Here is a 20247-nt window from a genome sequence, read left to right on the forward strand (position 1 = left end):
GCCTATTTTTCAGTTGATGCCTTAGAGATGTTTATACTAGGTGAGTCTGCCCTAAGAATAAGTTCCAACAATTTGTTTTCATCAATGGCAGAAGGTTCTAGTTGTATAAAACTGGCCACTAAAAAAACCTGTTGCAATTTGGACTTGATAAAGCAACAGTTAATTGCTCTCTTCTACTTTTTCTCTCTGTTAATTTCCACTGATAACTGCCACTTCCTAGGGAATCATAGAATGTAGGGATATTAGATTGCCTTCCCTATCTATATTAAACTATTTGTAATAACAAATGAACATGCAGGAGCTGGTAGGCAAAGAAATTTATGGCCTTAATTTTATTGCTTGGAGTGAGTTTATGTGTTCCCAAACTGTCTTTAATTGCTATGTCCTTGTCTATTTTTGAAAGCCTGGCAGTTATAAGTTGTTACATAAGATCTAATGATAGGTAAACCTCCTATCTCCAGAAGATGACTTATCATTTATATTCTCTTGGATTTATACTTAGCAAATGTCCAACAACTCAACTCAAATATGTTTCTTGATAACTTTCAATTGCTAATGGAATAATGTATTAGTACAGAGTTTCAAGTAGGCCACAATGAAGCAAATGATTGATAGGTGCTTTATAAAGCTTACAAAGCTTAGAGTTCCCTTGGGCAATGGGTTAAGAATCCGGTGTTGTCACTGCAGTGGCCTCAGTCACTGCTTTGGCGCAGGTTTGATCCCTAGCCTGGAAACTTCCACATGCCATGGGCATAGCAAAAAAAAAAAAAAAAAAAAGAAGAAGAAGAAGAAGAAGCTTATGAACCTTAATTTCATTTTTGCCTTCTTCTTAGTACTTCAATCCTTAAGGAAGATGAAAAAATGCTGAGATTCTTTTATAGGTCTCATTTCACATAAACAGCCCTTAAGTAATAAACTTTTTCCTTAAAGAAAGAAAATTTAGTTTAAAACTACATATTTTTATTTCATTCTAAATAATGGTCTTCTGAATAATGCAGATATTAACTGTTGCTTCCCAAAAGGGTAAAGGATTGACCCAAACTTATGTATCCCACTTTATTTCCAAATACTCCCCTCTTCTGGTTCTTGCAGCCTGTGGTGGTTATCTCAAGTCTCTTTGTCTATGGTAATCACATGCTGGTTGTAAACACATTCAAAGACATTGATCATGATTATGATCATCGATCATAATTAGCAAGACTACCATTATTTGATGATGCCCCAATCTGAACTCTCTTAGGTGAGGAGCCTTAGAAACACCTGCACACAAGCAAAGGAAGTAGCCTTTAGGCCACAGACGCTTTTCCCAGCCCTTGCCACTAAATAGGATAATTCATCTCCATTCAGGCTGCACATTATAAACACCTGTGGGGCCCAGACAATATTACAGATTTCCATGCTCTGCCCCAGATATTCTTATTCAATAGTTCTGAGGATGGATCTCAGTTCTACAGGTTAAGAATGTATCACAGGTGGTTCTGCTGCACAGTGATCATGAGGTCTTAGGTGTAGTAAAGTAATACCAAGGATCTTAATTTCTTGCAGTTCCCTGACCAAGAATCTTAATTTCTTGCAGTGCCCTGGTGGCCTAGTAGTTAAGTATTCAGCATTGTCACTTCTGTGGCTTGAGTTAAATCCCTGGTCTGGGAACTTTTGCATGCTGCAGGTGTAGGCAAAAAAAAAAAGAAAAAAATACTGAATTCTTTTCTGTTACAAAATTTGAAAAAGACAGTACCTATATGTTAAACTTTGAAACAGGCAGGTGTGGGCACAAGTCTAGACTCTACCACTTACTCTGTGAATGGGCAAATTACTTCCTTTCTATAAACGTTATGATTTTCATCTGACAAAATGGGGATAACAGTTTTTTAGTGAAACGTTGTGAACATTAAATAAGATATAACATGTACGGTGCTCCTCACAGTGCCTGTCACTTAGCAAAGACATGATATGGTAGAGTTGTGATTTGATTTCTCTTTAGGTAGGTTGTTGGTGCAACCTGAACCTGAGTGATCCAAATATACCACTAGAATGTGAAAGGCTATTTTATCTACCTATAACAGGAAGGCCAGAGGACCTTGGAGGAACTGAAAATTGTAAAAATCTATCAGCTCACATCGAAGCATTCAGAAATCAAAGATTAGTCCTTTTTTTTCTTTTTTCTTTAATTTTTGGCCACATCCACAGCATGCAGAAGTTCCCAGGCCAGGGATTAAACCTGAGTCAGAGTAGTTAAAAATGCCAAGTCCTTAACTGCTAGACCACCAGGGAATTCCCAGTCACTTTTTTGATCGAAGAGAATGGAAAAACAAAATCAGTCCTCTACACTATGAGGGGAGATGCCTAAAAAGAAGGGTTCTCTGAAAAAGAAGATGTAATAATGGCTGTTGGTTATTGGCTAACTTCAACTGAAGAGAAAGCTGATTTCTTCCTATTTCCAGCTCCCACCCTGGGAGCAAGAAGGCAGGTCTCTTCTCCATTCCCCTTTTTCTGGGATTGTTATTCCTTCTTCCTTGCCTGGGCTCACTCCTTTTCTTGCTCCCAAGGTCACATAAATCCCATATCCTACTGTCTCTTTCAAGCTGCTCAGCTTTAGTGAAGTTTGTTCCTCATCTCTTGAACTTCCATTGTCTCAGTTAATTCCTATGCTGTGTCCATTTTATTATTTTGTGGATATTAACTCTATCTTTCCCAGTGGACTTAAGATTTTCTGAGGGAAAATGTATTCTTAGCCTGCATTTTCATCTTTTTCCTCAGCCCAGCACACAAAGCCCTAGGCATAAAGAATGGCCTCATACAAATAAACTGAGTACCAAAGAGGGTCTTCTGTATGGGAAGTAGAGAGCCAATGAGGCTATCTTTAATGGTTGGTGTGCTAGTCATCTAAGGTTTGATTTTACCAGTTCTTCTTTGCTTTCCAGAAGAGAGATGCAAAACACACAAATTATTTTTAACCATTTCATTGGCTCTCCTTGTTGATCAATTCAACTTCATTTTTTTTTCCTTCTTTCAATAGTGATTCTTAAAATTGTTTACATGTTAGAATCATCTGGGGAGCTTTAGAAAAATCCTCATGTCCCAACTACACCCCAGACCAATTAAATCAGAATTTCTAGGAGTGCGGCCAAGCCATTGGTATTTTTTTAAGCTTCCTGGGAAAATCCAGTGTACAGCCAGGATTGAGAACCACTGTTTTAGGTCACACTATGTAATATCTGATTACTAGAACCCCAGATTGAAAACAGATAATAAATGAACAAAAAAGCAGGAATGAGATTTCTTAATGGACCCCGCCAGTCATGTGGACTCCCTTCTGATTCTGACTGGTATTTTCCTAAGCTGCTTTAAGGCACGCTGCTCAGTGGACCTGAAACTACAGTTTGAGAACAAGCATGTGCAAGAAGTGAAATTCCTTGCTCCCGCAGGGTTCATGTACCCACAGTTAAAAGCTCTTGGATTGCCCATACCACTAATTAGCACCCATTATTAAATCTCAAATTGAATGTTATTTCTCAACAGAGCCTTCTCTGACCACTCCTATACACAATATTGAAGCACTAGTTACACTTTCTCAGATATCCAGTTTTCCTTTGCAACACCCATGATAATATAGGGAGACTTGAGTCATTATTTACTTAATATATTGTCTCTTCTTCCTCCTACCACAGGATTTTAAGCTTAGGGATGGAAGAGACCATATCTGCTTTATTCATTGCTGTAAAACTGGCACCCACCACATTGCATGTGGTAGAAGCTTGGTAAATACTTGCTAAAGGAATGAAATCAGAGCACTAGTCTCTGATAGGTGTTTACTGGGGTGGAAGAATGGCAGAATCCTGTGCCTCTCTGTGGAATATTCTATCTTCAGTGAGATGATGCAGATTGGTGAGCACCCTTAGTCATCCACCTTTGACGAGTGGTTCTCAAAAGTGACGTGCTCAGGAAAACCACTTGGTGTTTTGGTAAAAGTACAAATACCTATGTTTTAGCTTCAATAGTGTGAGGTCAGAACCAGCAGTAAGTTTGCCAGCTGATTCTGATGCCCTGAACCACAGTGCGGTGTTTTTTGTCTTTTTAGGGCGGCACCCATGGCATATGGAAGCTCCCCAGCTAGGGGTCGAATCAGAGCTGCAGTTGCCAGCCTATACCACAGTCACAGCAACGCCAGCATCTGTGACCTACACCACAGCTCACAGCAATGCCAGATCGTTAACCCACTGAACAGGGCCAGGAATTGAACCCAAGTCCTCATGGATACTAGTCAGGTTTGTTATTGGTGAGCCACAATGGGAACTCCCACAATGAGTGTTTAGAAAACTGTACCTTAGGCATCATCATGAAATGACTGTCAGAATCTCTGTCCAATTTAGAGCCTAGAGCCTCCAGAGTTCAGTTGTTCATTTTGTTCTGTGATGGAATTGGGAAGGTGAGGTTGGAAGTTTTCTCTAGAGAAGAGAAACATTGCTTTACACAACAGCTCTGGAGAGAGAATGCCCCCCTCCCCCGCCACACACATTATCTGCTCTGCTTAGCTCTGTGACTGGCCAAGCCTATGGTTTCTTAGAAACCAGTGCAGTAAGTTCTGATGATAATATGAGAAATGTATTGATGTAGAACTTTTCCTGAATGCTCTGGAAACTTAACTATGATGGTCATGGTCAGTGGTCATGGTCATGCTGACCATTCTATGTTGCTCAGTGTTGGCCATATTTTTATATTTATTTTTAGAGGCAATCAACATGGGAATATTAAGTAAAGTACTCATAGCATTTACATTTGTGCTAAGATACAGAGATTATAAAACTTCAGTTATTCAGAGGCCCCTCATTTCGAAAACTCAACCTACCAGATAGAGCAGAGAAGGAAAAAATAAGCAAAAGAGAACCCATAAACCAAATATCAGTAGTATAAAAATCAGTAATTAAAAATAAATACTTTTTCCATAGGAGAATCCATTTGGTGTAATCTATTTATTCCATTCAGAATCTAATTATTGTAACTATAAACATAATCTAACTGCTTTGGGGAATCATGCTTTATTTTTTATATATTTAAACAAAATGTTTACTATAGTTGATTTAGAAGGTTCTGTCATTTCTGTTGTACAGCAAAGTGACCGATTAATACATATGTGTGTGTATATATATATATATATATATAATATGAGAAAAACAATATGTATATATATATATATATAGTGAACTTGTGATGAATCAAATCTTGGTCATGGTGTATGATCTTTTTTATATGCTGTTGGATTCAGTTGGCTAAAATTTTGTTGAGAATTTTTGCATCTATATTCATCAAAGATATTGGCCTATAATTTTCTTTTTTTGGTAGTATCTTTGTCTGGTTTTGGCATTAGGGTTGTGGTGGTTTCATACAATGTCTGGGATTATTTCTTCTTCTTCAACCTTTTGGAAAAAATTTAAGATGGATGGGTATAAGTTCTTCTTTGTATGTTTTATAGAATTCACCTGTGAAGCCATCTGGTCCAGGACTTTTGTTTGTAGGGAGTGTTTTTATTACATATTCAATTTAATTTCTATTGATCAGTCTGTTCAATTGATGTATTTTTCTTGATTCAGTTTTGACAGGCTGTATGTCTCTAGGAAGTTGTCCATTTCTTCTAGGTTATCAAATTTGTTGGCATATAATTGTTCATAGTGTTCTCTTATGGTTTTTTTATTTCTGCAGTATCGAGATTTCTCATTTTTCATTTCTTATTTTATTTGGGTTTTTTTCCCTCCTCTTCTTTGTGAGTCTGGCCACAGGTTTGTCAATTTTGTTTACCATTTCAAAGAACCAGCTTTGATTTTGATTTTTTTCTATCGTTTTTTGAATCTCTATTTTATTGATTTCCTCTTTGATTTTATGATTTCCTTCTTTATTCTGACTTTAGGTTTTTTTGTTCTTCTTTTTCTAATTCTTTTAGGTGGTAGGTTAAGTTGTAAATTTGAGATTTTTCTTTTTTGAGGAAGGCCTGTATCACTATGAACATCCCTCTAAGCACTGCTTTTGCAGCATCCCATAGATTTTGAATGGTTGTGTTTTCATTATCATGTCTTGAGGTATTTTTAATTTTCCTTTTGATTTCCTCAATGACCCACTGTTTTTTTAGTAGCATGTTGTTTAGTTTCCACATAGTCAGTTTTTTCTCATTTCTTTTCTTGTGGTTGATTTCTAGTTTCATGCCATTGTGGTCAGAGAAGATACTTGAAATAATTTCTATACTCTTAAGTTGAGGTTATTTTTTTGCCCCAGTATGTGGTCAGTCCTTGAGAGTGTTCCATGTGCAATTGAAAATAATGTATATTCTGATTTTTTTGGATGCAATGTCTTGAAAAATATCAATTAAGTCCAAGTTTTCTATTGTGTCCTTTAGGATCACTGTTGCCATCTTTTTTTTCTTTTTTCTTTTTAGGGCTGCACCCTCAACATGTGGAGTTTCCCAGGCTAAGGGTCTACTTTGTATTCTTTTTTTTTTGTCTTTTTGCCATTTCTTGGGCCCCTCCCACAGCATATGGAGGTTCCCAGGCTAGGGGTCGAATCGGAGCTGTAGCCACCGGCCTACGCCAGAGCCATAGCAACGCGGGATCCGAGCCGCGTCTGCAACCTACACCGCAGCTCACGGCAATGCCGGATCGTTAACCCACTGAGCAAGGGCAGGGACTGAACCCGCAACTTCATGGTTCCTAGTCGGATTCGTTAACCACTGCGCCACGATGGGTCTACTTTGAGCTACAGCTGCTGGCCTACACCACAGCCACAGCAATGCCATATCCGAGCTGCATCTGCGACTTACACCACAGCTCATGGCAACACCAGATCCTTAACCCACTGAGACCAGGGATGGAACCCAAAACCTCATGGTTCCAAGTTGGATTCATTTCCTCCGTGCCATGACAGGAACTCCTTTTTTGCCATCCTGATTTTCTGTCTAAAGTATCTGTCCGTTGATGTGAGTGGGGTGTTAAAATCTCCTACTATTATTGTATTCCCATCAATTTCTCCTTTTATGTCTGTTAGTATTTGTTATATGTATTTGGGTGCTCCTATATTAGGGGCATATATGTTGATGAGTATAATATTCCTCTTCTTGAATGGATCCTTTTACCATTAAATAGTGTCCTTATTTGTGTTTCTTTATGGCCTTTGTTTCAAAGTCGATTTTGCCTGATATGAGTATTGCAACTCCTGCCTTCCTGTCTTTTCCATTCGTATGAAATATCTTTTTCTATCCCCTCACTTTGAATTTATATGTGTCCTTTCCCTAAGGTGAGTCTCATATAGGCAGCATATTGTAGGCTCTTGCTTTTTTTTATCCAGTCTGCCACTCTATGTCTTTTGATTGGAGCATTCAGTCCATTAACATTTAAGGTAATGTTGATAAATAAGTATTTATTACCATTTTAAAGCTTGTTTTCCAGTTGATTCTCTGTTTCTCCTTTGTTCCTTTCTTTTTTTGGTTGGATGATTTCCTTTTATTTTATGCTTGTGTCCTCTTTTTAGTTTTTATGAATGTATTGTTTGGTTTTGATTTGTGGTTGCCCTGTTTTTCAAGTATGTTAACTCCTTCCTATATCTGCTTGCTTTAGCCTGTTAGTCATATAGACTCAAACACATTGTTAGAAAACAGAGTCTAGATTTTTGTACTTTCCTTCCCCACATTTTATGATTTTGATGTTCTTTTTTTAACATCTTTTTTTTTTTTTTTTTTTGTCTTTCTGTCTTGTTAAGGCCACAGCCATGGCATATGGAGGTTCCCAGGCTAGGGGTTGAATTGGTGCTGCAGCTGCTGGCCTACACCACAGCCACAGCAACACAGGATCCAAGCCACATCTGCGACCTATACCACAGCTCATGGCAATGCTGGATCTTTAACCCACTGAGCGAGACCAGGGTTGAACCTGTGTCCTCATGGATACTAGTCATATTTGTTTCCACTGAGCCATGATGGGAACTCCCTTTTTTAACATCTTCATGTTTATCCTTTTGCTATTCCTTGTGTTTATTGTCACTTTTACAATAGCTTTTTTTTTTGCCTTTTAGATCTGTAAACTGGCTTATTTAAATGGTTACTTTCCATGTGATTTACTCCATCCTATTTCTTCTTACTTCTTTTTTTATTAGAGGATCCCTTTCAGAATTTCTTTTAGAATGGGTTTAGTATTACTGTACTCTTTTAATTTTTGTTTGTTGGAGAAATTCTTTATTTCTCTTTCTATTTTAAATGATATTCTTGTTGGGTAGAGTATTCTAGGCTGCAAGTTTTTCCCTTTTAGAACACTGAATATATCTTGGCACTCTCTTCTGGACTGTGGTATTTCTGAAGAGAAATTAGCTGATAGCCTTATGGGGGTTCCCTTATAATTAATACTTAGTTTTTCTCTTGCTGTCTTTAGAATCCTCTCTTTAACTTTTGTCATTTTTATTATGTCTTGGTGTGGGCCTATTTGGGTTCAACTTGTCTGGGCCCTCTGTGCTTCCTGTATCTTGATATATATTTCCATTAGATTTGGAAAGTTTTCAGCTATAGTTTCTTCAAATATATTTTAATTCCCTTTTCTTTTTCTTCTCCTTCTGCAATCCCTATTGTGTGTAGATTGGCCTGCTTTATATTATCCCATAGATTTCTTACATTGCTTTCATGTTTTTTCATGGTTTTCTCTCTATTGTCCTGAAATTGGGTGATTTCCATTACTCTATCTCCCAAGTCTCTAATTCATTCTTCTGTATTATTCATTCTGCTCTTCAGTGTCTTTAACTCAGTTCATGGCTCTGCAAATGAATTTTCTAATTTTCTTGGCTCCTCCTCATATTTTCTATTTCCTTTCTAAAGTAATCTACATTACTGTTCATATCCACTCTCAATTTCTTCATATTCTCCTTTAATTCCTTCAGTGTTTTCACTTGGTATTTCCTTTAGTATTTTGAACTCAGTGTCTGTTAGACTGCAGAGGTCTTTTCATTGTTTGCTCCTTCAGGGGAATTCTCCTGTTCTTTTAACTGGGAATGGCTCCCGAGCTTCTTCATTTTGCTTATATTTTTCTTATTCTGTGAGTTTAGGGAAAACAACTACTGTAGTCTTGGAGGTTATTTATGTGTGAGAGTGCCCCTGGGCGTTTTGTGACAGCTTTCTATTTATTTTTGGTTGAGGGCTGATTTTGGTTTGGATGCTTAATGTTTCTTTCCTCATTGTGTGCTAGCTGTTATCCTCTTGATTGGGTGCTGCGTGGGCATCCAGTGATATGGAGGCAATGGGCAGAGCCAGTGCCAGGAAGGTGGTGCAGGCTATTTCTAGTTGCAGGGCCCTGGGAAGTATCAATGACCCTCAGGCAGGTGTAGGTGGTCCCTGGAGCATCTGGCAGTGGCAGCAGCAGGGTGTGTGCTTGCCCAGGGGAGTGAGAGCAACAACAGGTGGTGCTCAGTTGCAGTGCCCTCCTTTGTGCTTACCTCTAAGGTGACTGGGGCCACAGGTGGTGACTGTTCATGGACCCCTAGTGGTGGTAGGCCACGCCCACTTCTGGAGTCTGAGATGACTGCGGTGGTTTGCCCCTGCTGCCTGTAGACTATGCAAGAGGCGCCCCATGTAGCTCACACAGGAGTTGCCACCACCTGTAGCCCATGCAAAGGGGGCCTGCTGCTGGTAACCTGGGAAAAGGCACCTCACTGCCTATAGCTCAACCTTCTGAGAGTCCTCATGTGCACAGAGACAGATAGTCCTCCTGGGAGTCTGCTTCTCATCCTCTTGTCCTCCCCAACAATGGCACCTTGTTTCTCCTGCAGGTCCAGACCTTCTCCCAGATTCTCTTGGCTGTGGTGCACTGCTCCCTAACCCCTCAGGCTGTCTCCATATAGCCATCCCTGGACCTGACCTCCAGAGTCTGAGTCTCACTGCCCAGCTCCCTTCTGAGCATCTCAGGCTGTGGTGTCCTAGGAGGTGGTACTGATGGTCTCTGTAGCTCTCTCTTTGATTTGCCCTCTTCAGTCCAGCTGCTGCACTTTTCTCTGAGGCTTTGAGGTACCTCTGTCTCAGCTGATCTCCCTGTTGGTTAGGTGGTTTCCCAGGGTGTGGGTTCCTTTCCTTTTTCACAGCTCCCTCTTGGGAGTCCTAGTCCCATCCTGATTCCTTTCTCTCTCTCTTTTCTCCCCTTTTGTTCTACCCAGTTATGTGGAGGGTTTCTTGCCCTTTTTGGAGGTTTCAGGTCTTCTGCCAGCATTCAGAGATGTTCTGTGCAAACTGTTATACATCTAGATGGGTTTTTTAGATATGCTTGTGGGAGAAGGTGAGTACCATGTCTTACTCCTCTGCCATCTTGATTCCTACCCTCCAAATCATGAGTTATATACAATAAAAACAAAATCATCAAAATCAGAGTTGCATAATACTTCGTGGGCTAAAAATTCATTTATTTTAGTATTGACATTCTTATATTCAATAGTTGATTGATAACATTTACATATGTTATATAATTAAGTATTTATCATAAACAAGAAATTTAGTGAAGATATTACTCCTATTTTACAGATGAGGAAACTGTTGGGGTGGTTGAAGAACTTGATGAAGTCATTGTGATTCCTGATCAAATCATCTTACTGTTGCATTAGGTTATTTTGTAAAATATAGAGAAATCCTCAATAATCATAAAGGTAATCTGGAATCATCAAATAGCATTTAAAGTTTAGCATACTTTGTTTAAGTATATAGAAAAATCTATAGTATTTTACAAAAATGTCTATTTATAGTGATTAAATTAAACTATCAATGTTTGAGTACCTGAAGGGGTAAGTTTTTGTTATATCAAAAACTCACTTATGTGCAATCTTCATTTAGCAGGAAGTGAGATGAAAAAGGAATATACACAGACAGATGCACAGACACACACATGTATTTTTTAAATGGACTTTTCATCCTCTATAAATTACCATTTCCTATATTTACATATTTCTTATGTGGTGTGGGCTCTTTATTATTTATGTGATTTACAAACCTTTCTTCCATGCTCACAATGGCCCAGGAAAGGAAGGGAGGGAGACAGTAGCAGTCAATTAAACCTAGAGAGAGACTTTTAGCAAATAGATAGTATAGACCCAAATTGGAATTGTGCTAAGACATTGAAGCTAACTTCATAAAAAGTGGTTTAAGGATCTTGGCTTGTGGTAAAGTTCTGCTTGGAAAGATATATGGTGGTACTATTACAATTGATTGTATACTTTATGCCTCTTCAACTTCTAACCTTGTACTTTATCTGCTTAATTCTGCAATCCTAGGATCAGATATTTGGCTGATATAAATCAGTAGAAAAAGTAATTCTATGTGCTCCTTGCCATCAACATACAACTCCAAAGATGTATGGACAGACTGAAGAAGATTCTCTTGTTTTCAGATATTTTTGGGGTATTGTAACCCCTGCAAGGATGGAAGGTGCAGTTATTTTGCAACTACCCTGTATTACCTTATCCACTGATTATATTATGGAAAAAAATATGTTTTGTATAGCTGTGTTGCTGTTGGACTTTGACCTTCTAGCATTTGCTTTTTTTCCCCATAAGACATTCTAATGTAGAGAATCATTTATGAACTTTACTCCTTTGAAACCATGTTGGTATTAAAAAAATAATCTCTCCAAATATTGATCTACTGTTTGATTCTTTATTCTGTTGCTCTTAAACTACAGACTTATTTTTCCTTCTTTCTTCTATAATTAGGAAAATTGGGTTTTGAATCACTACCTCAAGTTCTTCTTCATTCCTTTAGCCGGTAATTTGTTAAAGTCCACAAATTCTTTGACGCAATTTCTTATAAAGGTGGGGAGTTAAATGATCTGCCCTTTAAATGGGGTCTGATGTAGGAACTTCCTTTTAACAAACAGAATGTGGCAGAAGTCATGACTTGTGACTTCTGAGGCTAGATCATAACATATATGTTTCCATTAGATCTCTCTTAGACTGCTAGCTATTATGTTGTTAGAATATCCAAATAGGCTCAAAAGAGGCCACCATCAAGAGGAACAGAGTCCTCCTGTCCCTGGCCACTGCAAAGTTGCCAGCCATGTGAAAGATCCACCATGAAAATTCATCCTTCAGCCCCAGCCTTCAGTCTTCAGATAGCTGTTTCCCTGGCTGATGTCTTGAGAGTAACCTCATGAGAGACCTCCAGCAAGACCATTCAGCTAAGCCAGTCTTGAATGCCTGACACACAGAAGATGGGTCTATGAACATGTGAGAGATACTATATGATTATTGCTATTTTTAAGGCACTAAGTTTTGGGGTGATTTGTTAGGTGGTAATGATACAGTTATCTTGCTTTTATTCATGCAACAAATATTTACTGAGCATCTAATATGTGCAAGCAGTCTGTTAAGTCCTAGGGATACTGAAATGAACAGAAGAGGTATAATTCCTCCCTTAAAAGAATTAATAAAGTTGTGGTACACATAAATATTAAATACATGATTATGTAATTATTTACAACAATAAGTGTGAGAGGCAATAGTGGGATTATGAATGCTTGCGATCCTTAACCTGAAGATCAGGAAAGGTTTCCTTGAGGAACTGACATTTAAACTCATCCTTGCATATATAGGAATTAACCAGGCAGAGTACAAAGTAGAGGATAGAAAAGAGCCTTCCAGGTGGAGGGATAGGTCCTTGTTCAGTGGTTCCAACTAGGAAGTTTCTGTGCTAGGAATTACCAGGAGATGGTTTTACATTTATTCAATTTCTTCAAAGAAATATTATCTGAATGCCTACTATGTATCAGGCACTGTTCTAGGTCCTGGGGTTACTGCAGCAAACAAACCAGACAGAAATCCCTCCCTTTATAGAACTTGCATTCCAGCAGGTGAGAAGGACAGTAGACAAAAATAAATGAATAAAATATGTAATATGGACTTCTGGTTTCTGGTTCAACTAGTAAAGAGCTTGGAAGTTGTCTCTCTCCTCCACCCAACAATAAGGAAAAACTAAAGAAACTGAAAACCAAAAACTCTTCTTGGGTCCATCAGAGAACCGAGGTCATAGGACAAACCATTGCTCTGAAAACTGGAGAGACAAAAAGGCAGATACAGAGACTCAGAAGCCCAGGAACAGAAAACTCCTTGGGAACTAGTGCCAGAGTTGGAAAACCTAATTGAAGAATTGCTACAGGCTCAGTGTGGACAAGTTTGAGAGAGAACCACTCCTGAGGAGCTCGGTCCCAGGGAAGCTCCCACCCTACTTTTGTGACAGGAACCCTAAGAGTTTCTCACAATGAAAATCAGAGAAAAATCTCTGTGTATTTCTGGCAGGGGAGAGGGAAAGTAGCCACTCTGAAATATGCCCATGGCATTCCGTTCTTTTTAACAAGGCCTGACCTCAAGAGAAACGATTTTACCAGAGCCTAAACTACTAGGATTTTATGAACTGACCAAGAGAAAAGGAAATACCCAACTGTAGCACCTTTTAGCCTTCCCGTCTGTCCTAAGAGGGAAAAAAACCAAGTACTCAGAAACACTTGTGAAGGTCTCAGGGGCACAAGCTCACTGAATGACTGAGACCTAATCACTGGATCATAGAATGCCTCCTCTTCCCCCATACCTGACCATAGAGCTCCTTTATAATAACAACTAAGAGAACTGTGCATCTCAGATGATATTTAAGACATCTCTAAGGAAACCCAAAGACAACAAGAGAGACAAAAACAAGGAAACCAGAGAAAAATTTAATCTTACACTTATAGCTACAGCAAACAATAAACACACCCTAACCTCTAGCCAGATTAAACAAAAAAGTATAGCATAGCAGATGGTGATAAGCACAGAGAAGAAAAATAAAGCAGGTAGAGGAGTAGGGTGTGTTGGTGGAGAGGGCGGGTAGTGGTTTTAAATAGGATGGTCAGGAAATGCCTCATTGAACAGGTGACATCCGTACAAAGATCTGAGGGAGGCAAGAGAGTGAGTCATGGAGATAGCTGGGGAAGAGCAGAGGGAATAATAGTGAAAAGTCTTTAGAAGGAATGTGCCTTGTATGCTGGACAAACCACAGGAAAACCAGGGTGACAGGAGTAGAGCGGGTGTGGGGAGGAATCATAGGGAATGAGGTCAGAGAGGTGAAATTTGGGGTGAAGTAGATTGTGCATTCCCTTCTAGACCACTATGAAGCCTTGGCTCTCTGGCTCCTTGGAGAAAAGACCACAGGGGAGCAATGGGACCCAGTCAGGAGGTTTTTGAAATAATTCGGGAGAGAGATAATGATGACTTGGGTCAGGGAGGAAGCAACAGAAAAGATGAGAAGTCATCGGATTCTGGATGTATTCTGAAGACAGGTGTTGCTGATAGACCAAAGTGTAAGACAAAAAGGAGCATCAAGCTTGACTCCTTGGTCTAAGTAAAAAGAGGAAGACTGAAGGAGGAGCAAGTCTTCTATGGTGAGATCAAGTGTTAAATAGACATGCAGATAAAGATGGTGAGTTGGCAGTTGGGTATCTAGTCTGGCTAGAGATACAAATTTAGGAGTAGTCAGTATATGGGTAGACTTTTAAGCCATGGTTAGAAATGCAATCACTAAGAGAGTAAATGCACATGAAAGAGAGAAAAGGGCCAAGGACTGAATCCCAGGACACCCCATGTCAAGAAGTTGATGAAATAAGGAGAAATGAGCAAAGACTCAGAAGTAGGAGGAAAACCAAGAGAGTTCAATGTCCTGGAAGCCAAGTTAAAAAAGTACTTCCAGAAGGAGGAAGTGAACAATGGTGTAAACATTACTGAGGAGTCAAATAAAGGAATTGGCCATTGGATGAGTAATACGGACACCATTGGTGGAGAGCAGTTTTGGTGCTTAGAAGAGGCAAAAGCATGATTAAAGGGGTTATAGAAAGAATGATAGAATAGGGTTTAGAGATGGGAGCTTAGATAACTCTTTAGAGGAATATCTGTAAAGAAGAATGGAAATATGAACTTGTAGCTAGAGAACAATATAGATGAGAGAAATAACGTCATGTTTGTATGCTGCAGATGATCCAGTCAAGAGGAGAACAATGATGATGTGGGAGAAGGAAAAAGGAGGAATTTCTGGAGCAATGTTCTTGAATATTTAAAAGGATTGGGATCTGGTGAACAAGCGGAGGAGAGTTTAGCCTTAGATAGGAATGTGGACAGTTCATCCCTGGTAACAGGAGAGAAGGCAGTACATAGGGCCCAGATGCTGGTGGGTGGGTGGACGTGTGGGTGGGAACTTGTGGAAGTTCTCTTCTGATTGTTTCTATTTTCTCAGTGAAATAGCAGTCGAGGTCAGGGATGAAGAGTGAAGATGGCAGAGGAGGTGTTGGAAGTTTGAGGAGAGAGGAGAAAATACAGAATCATATTCCTAGGATTAGAACTAAGGAAATGCACAGTGATTGCTGGGCAGCTTGAAATTAATAGTTGGGAATGTCATGAATTTAAAGGAAGACTGGTCAGCATGGATGGATGTTTTTTCTAGCTCCATTCAGCTACACACATTCTGTTCAAGAGTTGAATTTCTGTAAATGAGGATAACAGTTTTTTGCTTACATCTAACAACCAGCTACTAAAATAATTAAGCAATTATGAAATTGTGGAAAATTTACTTCACTTAGTATTGTTAGCGCATGGGTGGAGGGTCTCTGGTTATTTGAATATTTTAGATAATTAAGTCCATTACATAATTTATGAACTATTTTTTATAGAGTCAGAAGATGAAAAAAAAAAAAACCTACTCTGAACATTGAGTAAGAGTTTTGAGATAATAATGTGTCTAAACATCTCACAGTATTTCAGTGCCATTGTCACAAAAAGTAAATGACCGCTGTACATCCTAGGGGGAAAAATCTGGTTATTTGAGTTTTCTGGTAATTTGGAATCTGAATACATTATATTAAGAATTTTTAAAAATATATAAAAATGAAAAGGGATATCACTAAATGTAATAAGACTATCCCCATAGAAATCTATGTCTTAATTGTACCAATAATAGCATTGCAGTAACTTATTTTTTACTCCTCACAATTGCCTTTTTCTTGGATAGGGAAGTGACAAAGTTACCATAATTAGATTCTGAATCTTTGGCAATGGCAATAAAAATGCCAGTGTCAGTGAGGGCATGATTATCCAGACTTGTTCCATCTTTGCTGAAAGACAGACTTATTTCTCTCTCAGTTACTTGTGTTTTCTAGTAGCTCAAACTTTATTTTATTATTTGTGAATTTGCTTTACAGTATTCACTTATTTTTAAAAATAACTGCCTGATTATATAATTAATACATATTCACTGAACATAATTCGGAAACATGGAAAGGTGGAGAGAAAAAAATAAAAATTATCTACCATCTCACCACTGCAAGGTGAATGCAATTAACATTTTTGGCAGATTTTAATCTAATATTTTAATTCATATGTATGTTTATTTAGAAAATTTGTGTCAAGCTGTATATTGTTTTATACTTAATGTAAAAGTTGATATTTAACTTGAATTTTTATTGGGTGCTTCTCCCATTCTGTGACATAGTCTTTAAAAACACAAATTTTAATGATTAAAGAGTAGTGTTTTGTGTCATTGTGCCATAATTTTTTTAAACAATTCTCCCCTTACTGCCCATTTAAGATGTTTTTGATTTTTAGAAAATGCTATAGTGAGCATCCTTGAACAGAAATTTTTTTGTCATACTGATTATTTTTCCTAAGTCATATTCACAGAGAAGGGCTCAAAAGGCAAAAACACTTAAAAAGTTCTATCTACATATTGCAGCTGCCCTCCTGGAAGATCATGCTTCTCTGCAGTGCCCCTGAAAGTGAACAAGAGCTGTTGATTTTACTGCGACCTTGAGAATTCTGTCTTCAGAGTACCCATCTGCACACTTTACCTGTGATTGCTTCACCCCAGTTTGATTTCAAATGAGCTATTCCATTAGGCTCCTAAGCAGAATCCCAGACCACTCTCTTCCCCGCCACTGAGATAATCTCCATGCTACTGCCAGACTGCTTCCCGCAGACCACTTACCTTGTCACTTCCCCAATAAAATTTCAGATCCTCCTTTGTCTAATGGGATCCATGGTGGCACACAAGGTCCCTCCCAGTCTGCCCCAGCCTCCCTTTTCAGCCTCATTGAGAACTCGCCTCTAAGTACTCTGGGAGCCCCACAGAACTTCTTTCTATTTACAAAACACATTCATGGCTTTAAGACTTGACACATTTTCACTCTGCTGTGTTTCCTCTCCGAAACTCCAATTCTTCTTTCAAGACACAGGGCAAAGTCCCCTTTGGTGATGCTGACTTCCCAGGGTAGGTTGTGCATGGCGCCCACCTGGGCTGCAGCCCAGAGCACCGCCCCTATCTCACTACAGCACTTATCACTTTGCCTGGCTTCCCTTGCTTGGCTTAACTTGACTTCCCCCCTGAGTACCTCACGGGCCTTGTCTTATTTGTTTTCATCCTCAGTTCTGAACCTATTATATAGCTGATAATAAATAATTTTTGACTCAATGGCTAAAAGCACAGAATTGGCTTGAGTATTCTGTCACTATCTAGCCGGGAAGGGTTGGATTTCAGAGTAGAATGTGTCATTGTGAACTAGTATACAGTTAGTACACATGCCTAAGTAGATGCCCATTGCCCAGTATCTAAGCAAACTGACAGTCTGTCTCATGAAGTCTTTGGTCACAAACTTCTGTTTCTTCTTTGATCTCTTCCTATTATTGTCTTAATTGTATTCTGCCGTCCACCTCCCCCAATTCTTTCAGTATATCCATCCCATTTTAATTTCACTCTTCTCACAAAGCTCAGCGTCATGAGCAGCTAATGGGTTCATGTCTCCACTTTCTTTGTTCTCCTACTGTTCCTACAGAATAGCCCAGCTATGAACATTCCTGATCCTTTGTACGGGTGGCTGAATGTTGGCTGGAGAAGCACACAGGATTATGTGGCCTGGAGCATCTTCCTTGTGAATTCTATTCTAGTCTATATGTATATATTTTCTCTGCTTCTGATTTATTTTTCACCTATTGTTCTCATGTGTGCCCTATGAGCATCTTCCATCCTTTGTTGAACAAGGCAGACTATAAATACACACACGGATCCGTAAATGCATATGCACCTGCTGGTTTCCATTGTTGCAGTCTGCACACTCTCGAAAGGCCTCTGGGCACTCCTTACTGCTCACCTGTATACCCATTGGTTTGTCTTTTCATACAACTCCTCGGGATTGCTGTTCTAAACCTTTTCTGTTCTCTCTTTTTTTGAATTGGCCCCCAAACTTAAAAAATAGAAATCATCTGAGGAGCTTTTACTTAATTTCTCTCTCTCCTATCATGGCCTCTCTTTCCGGGCAGCCCAGTTGGACATTTGGGGGTGCTGCCTGCAGATGTGTGCAGTGTGCCTCTAATTGCACTTTGTCATTTCAAGATCTCTGCTGCCCTGCTTGCAAACCTGCTCCAGTGGAGCTCAGTCCATGAACACAGTGAACAACTACCTCTCTGTCCTTATAACACACCTTAATTTCTGACTCAAAGCCCCATGCTTCGGATGTGGTAAAAAATATATTAACATCTTTCCTTCTTAGGGTGTAGGTTTTCTCCCCAGTGGCATTTCCTTGAGAATACAAGGGAGAATGAAGGGAGCAAAGATTGTTCTCTTGGTCACTAGTCTGCCCGTCACCATTGAGAAGTCTGTTTCCACTGTCCTTGGCATATGGGCATCACTGCTGAGCCCAGAGTCCTATAGTTCTAGATACATCACACAGCCCTCTATCTCTCAGGTCTGATCTCCTTTTATCTCCTGCTGGGCCCCCTATCTCTGCTTTGGGAACCCACAGCTAGCTTTCTTTCAATTTACTCCTTCTACCCTGACCATAGAAAACTCTAGTCTGGGGAAAATAGGTCTTCCTTAATTTTCCTTTAAGAAACTTGTTCTTTAACCACAAATTCCCTAAATTTCTGTGAAGGGCTTAAGAATTTGGGGAAACAACAATTAGAAAAAAAAAACAAAAAGATTTTTGAATAAGGACAGAGCTGACTGAATACTTTAAATATCAGAAGGAAAAACTCATAGAATAATATCTCAAATGGGATTCCTATCACAGTAAACAAAACAAAAGCAAAGAAAAACCAGTTTGTGATTTTCCCAAACTCCCCCTTCCCCAACCCCCTCTTCACCATCAACCTTTCTACATTCATTGTCTTCATTCTCTGTGAGTCACATATTTAACCTCTTGCAATCTGGTTTTTACTGTAGCCATTCTATTGAAAATGCTTTCTGAATCACTAACTTAACTTTTTAAAGGATCTCCCTCCTTCCCTCCTAATTCCCCCCTTTCTCCTTCCAATCTCCCCCTCTCCCTCTCTCCCTCTGCATTAGTTGACTATTCAGTGGTAGGCATTGTATATGTACTGGAAACACAAGAATGGATTAGACACTTCTTGTTCTTAAGGAATTGAGGATCAAGTGAAGTACACAGGTCATAAGCAAATCCTTCACAAAAATCTATTGCTTCTATTTTTGATGCCAGAAAGGGCTTGGCTCCTTCCTGCTGATGTTCACGTTTCTAACTCCTCCTCCTTACATTTCCTCTTTTTTTTTTTCTGGCTTATTTTAACGTTTCCACTTACTGAACTCCTTTCAAGAGTTTGCCCTGGATTTTTTTCTTTCTAGGCCCATTCATCCATGTGGATAAATCCTGAAGCTGAATCTTTGGGTTGGCTAATCAGATTCACTGAACAGATCCCCTTCTCCTGTTGATGATGTCACCACTCTCTGGTGCTTAATACTGCTGCCACCTCTTCTCTACTCTCAGCATCCAGCCAATTGCTGTATCCAAACGGCTTTTCCTCTCCAAGGTTTCTCACACTCAGCCTTTCCTTTTCTTGCTCACCCTAACACTCACTTCAAACCATTATAGCACTAAGAACTTTCTGCTTTGTTCTGACTCCTAGAATGTGGTCCTCTTCCCTAAACAATCACAATATCCTGGAAACTTGTCTCCCTGTTCCAAACTTTGTATGGATCAACATAAACTTTCAAAATACCACATCTATAATCATTTCACAATATATACACAGAGTTGGTTTGAGTTGAGCAGGTCCACTTATACATGGATTTTTTTCAGTATTAAAGACTATGATGCCACATACTTCCTGGTTGGTTGGACCCACGGATGTGTATCTATGGACATGCACCCGTGGATTTAGAGGAACAGAACTGCTTATGCAAAGGGCCAATGATAAGTTAAACAGAGATTAACACAACCCTAACTC

At 39.2% G+C, this 20247-nt stretch overlaps 1 protein-coding gene across 1 annotated transcript in view; it reads left to right on the top strand.

Moving 5' to 3' along the window:
- The window catches only part of LOC125120767 (translation initiation factor IF-2-like), a 74485-nt gene extending 62887 nt beyond the window's left edge, over positions 1 to 11598 (top strand). Inside the window, exon 3 of the mRNA XM_047769197.1 lies at positions 10532 to 11598. Coding sequence (XP_047625153.1) covers positions 10532 to 10611 — 80 coding nt within the window. The 3' untranslated portion in view covers positions 10612 to 11598. The remainder of the gene's footprint in view (positions 1 to 10531) is intronic.
- Positions 11599 to 20247: the final 8649 nt, after the last annotated feature.

This window comes from Phacochoerus africanus, chromosome 2, assembly GCF_016906955.1.
Source record: "Phacochoerus africanus isolate WHEZ1 chromosome 2, ROS_Pafr_v1, whole genome shotgun sequence".
Taxonomy (NCBI): domain Eukaryota; kingdom Metazoa; phylum Chordata; class Mammalia; order Artiodactyla; family Suidae; genus Phacochoerus; species Phacochoerus africanus.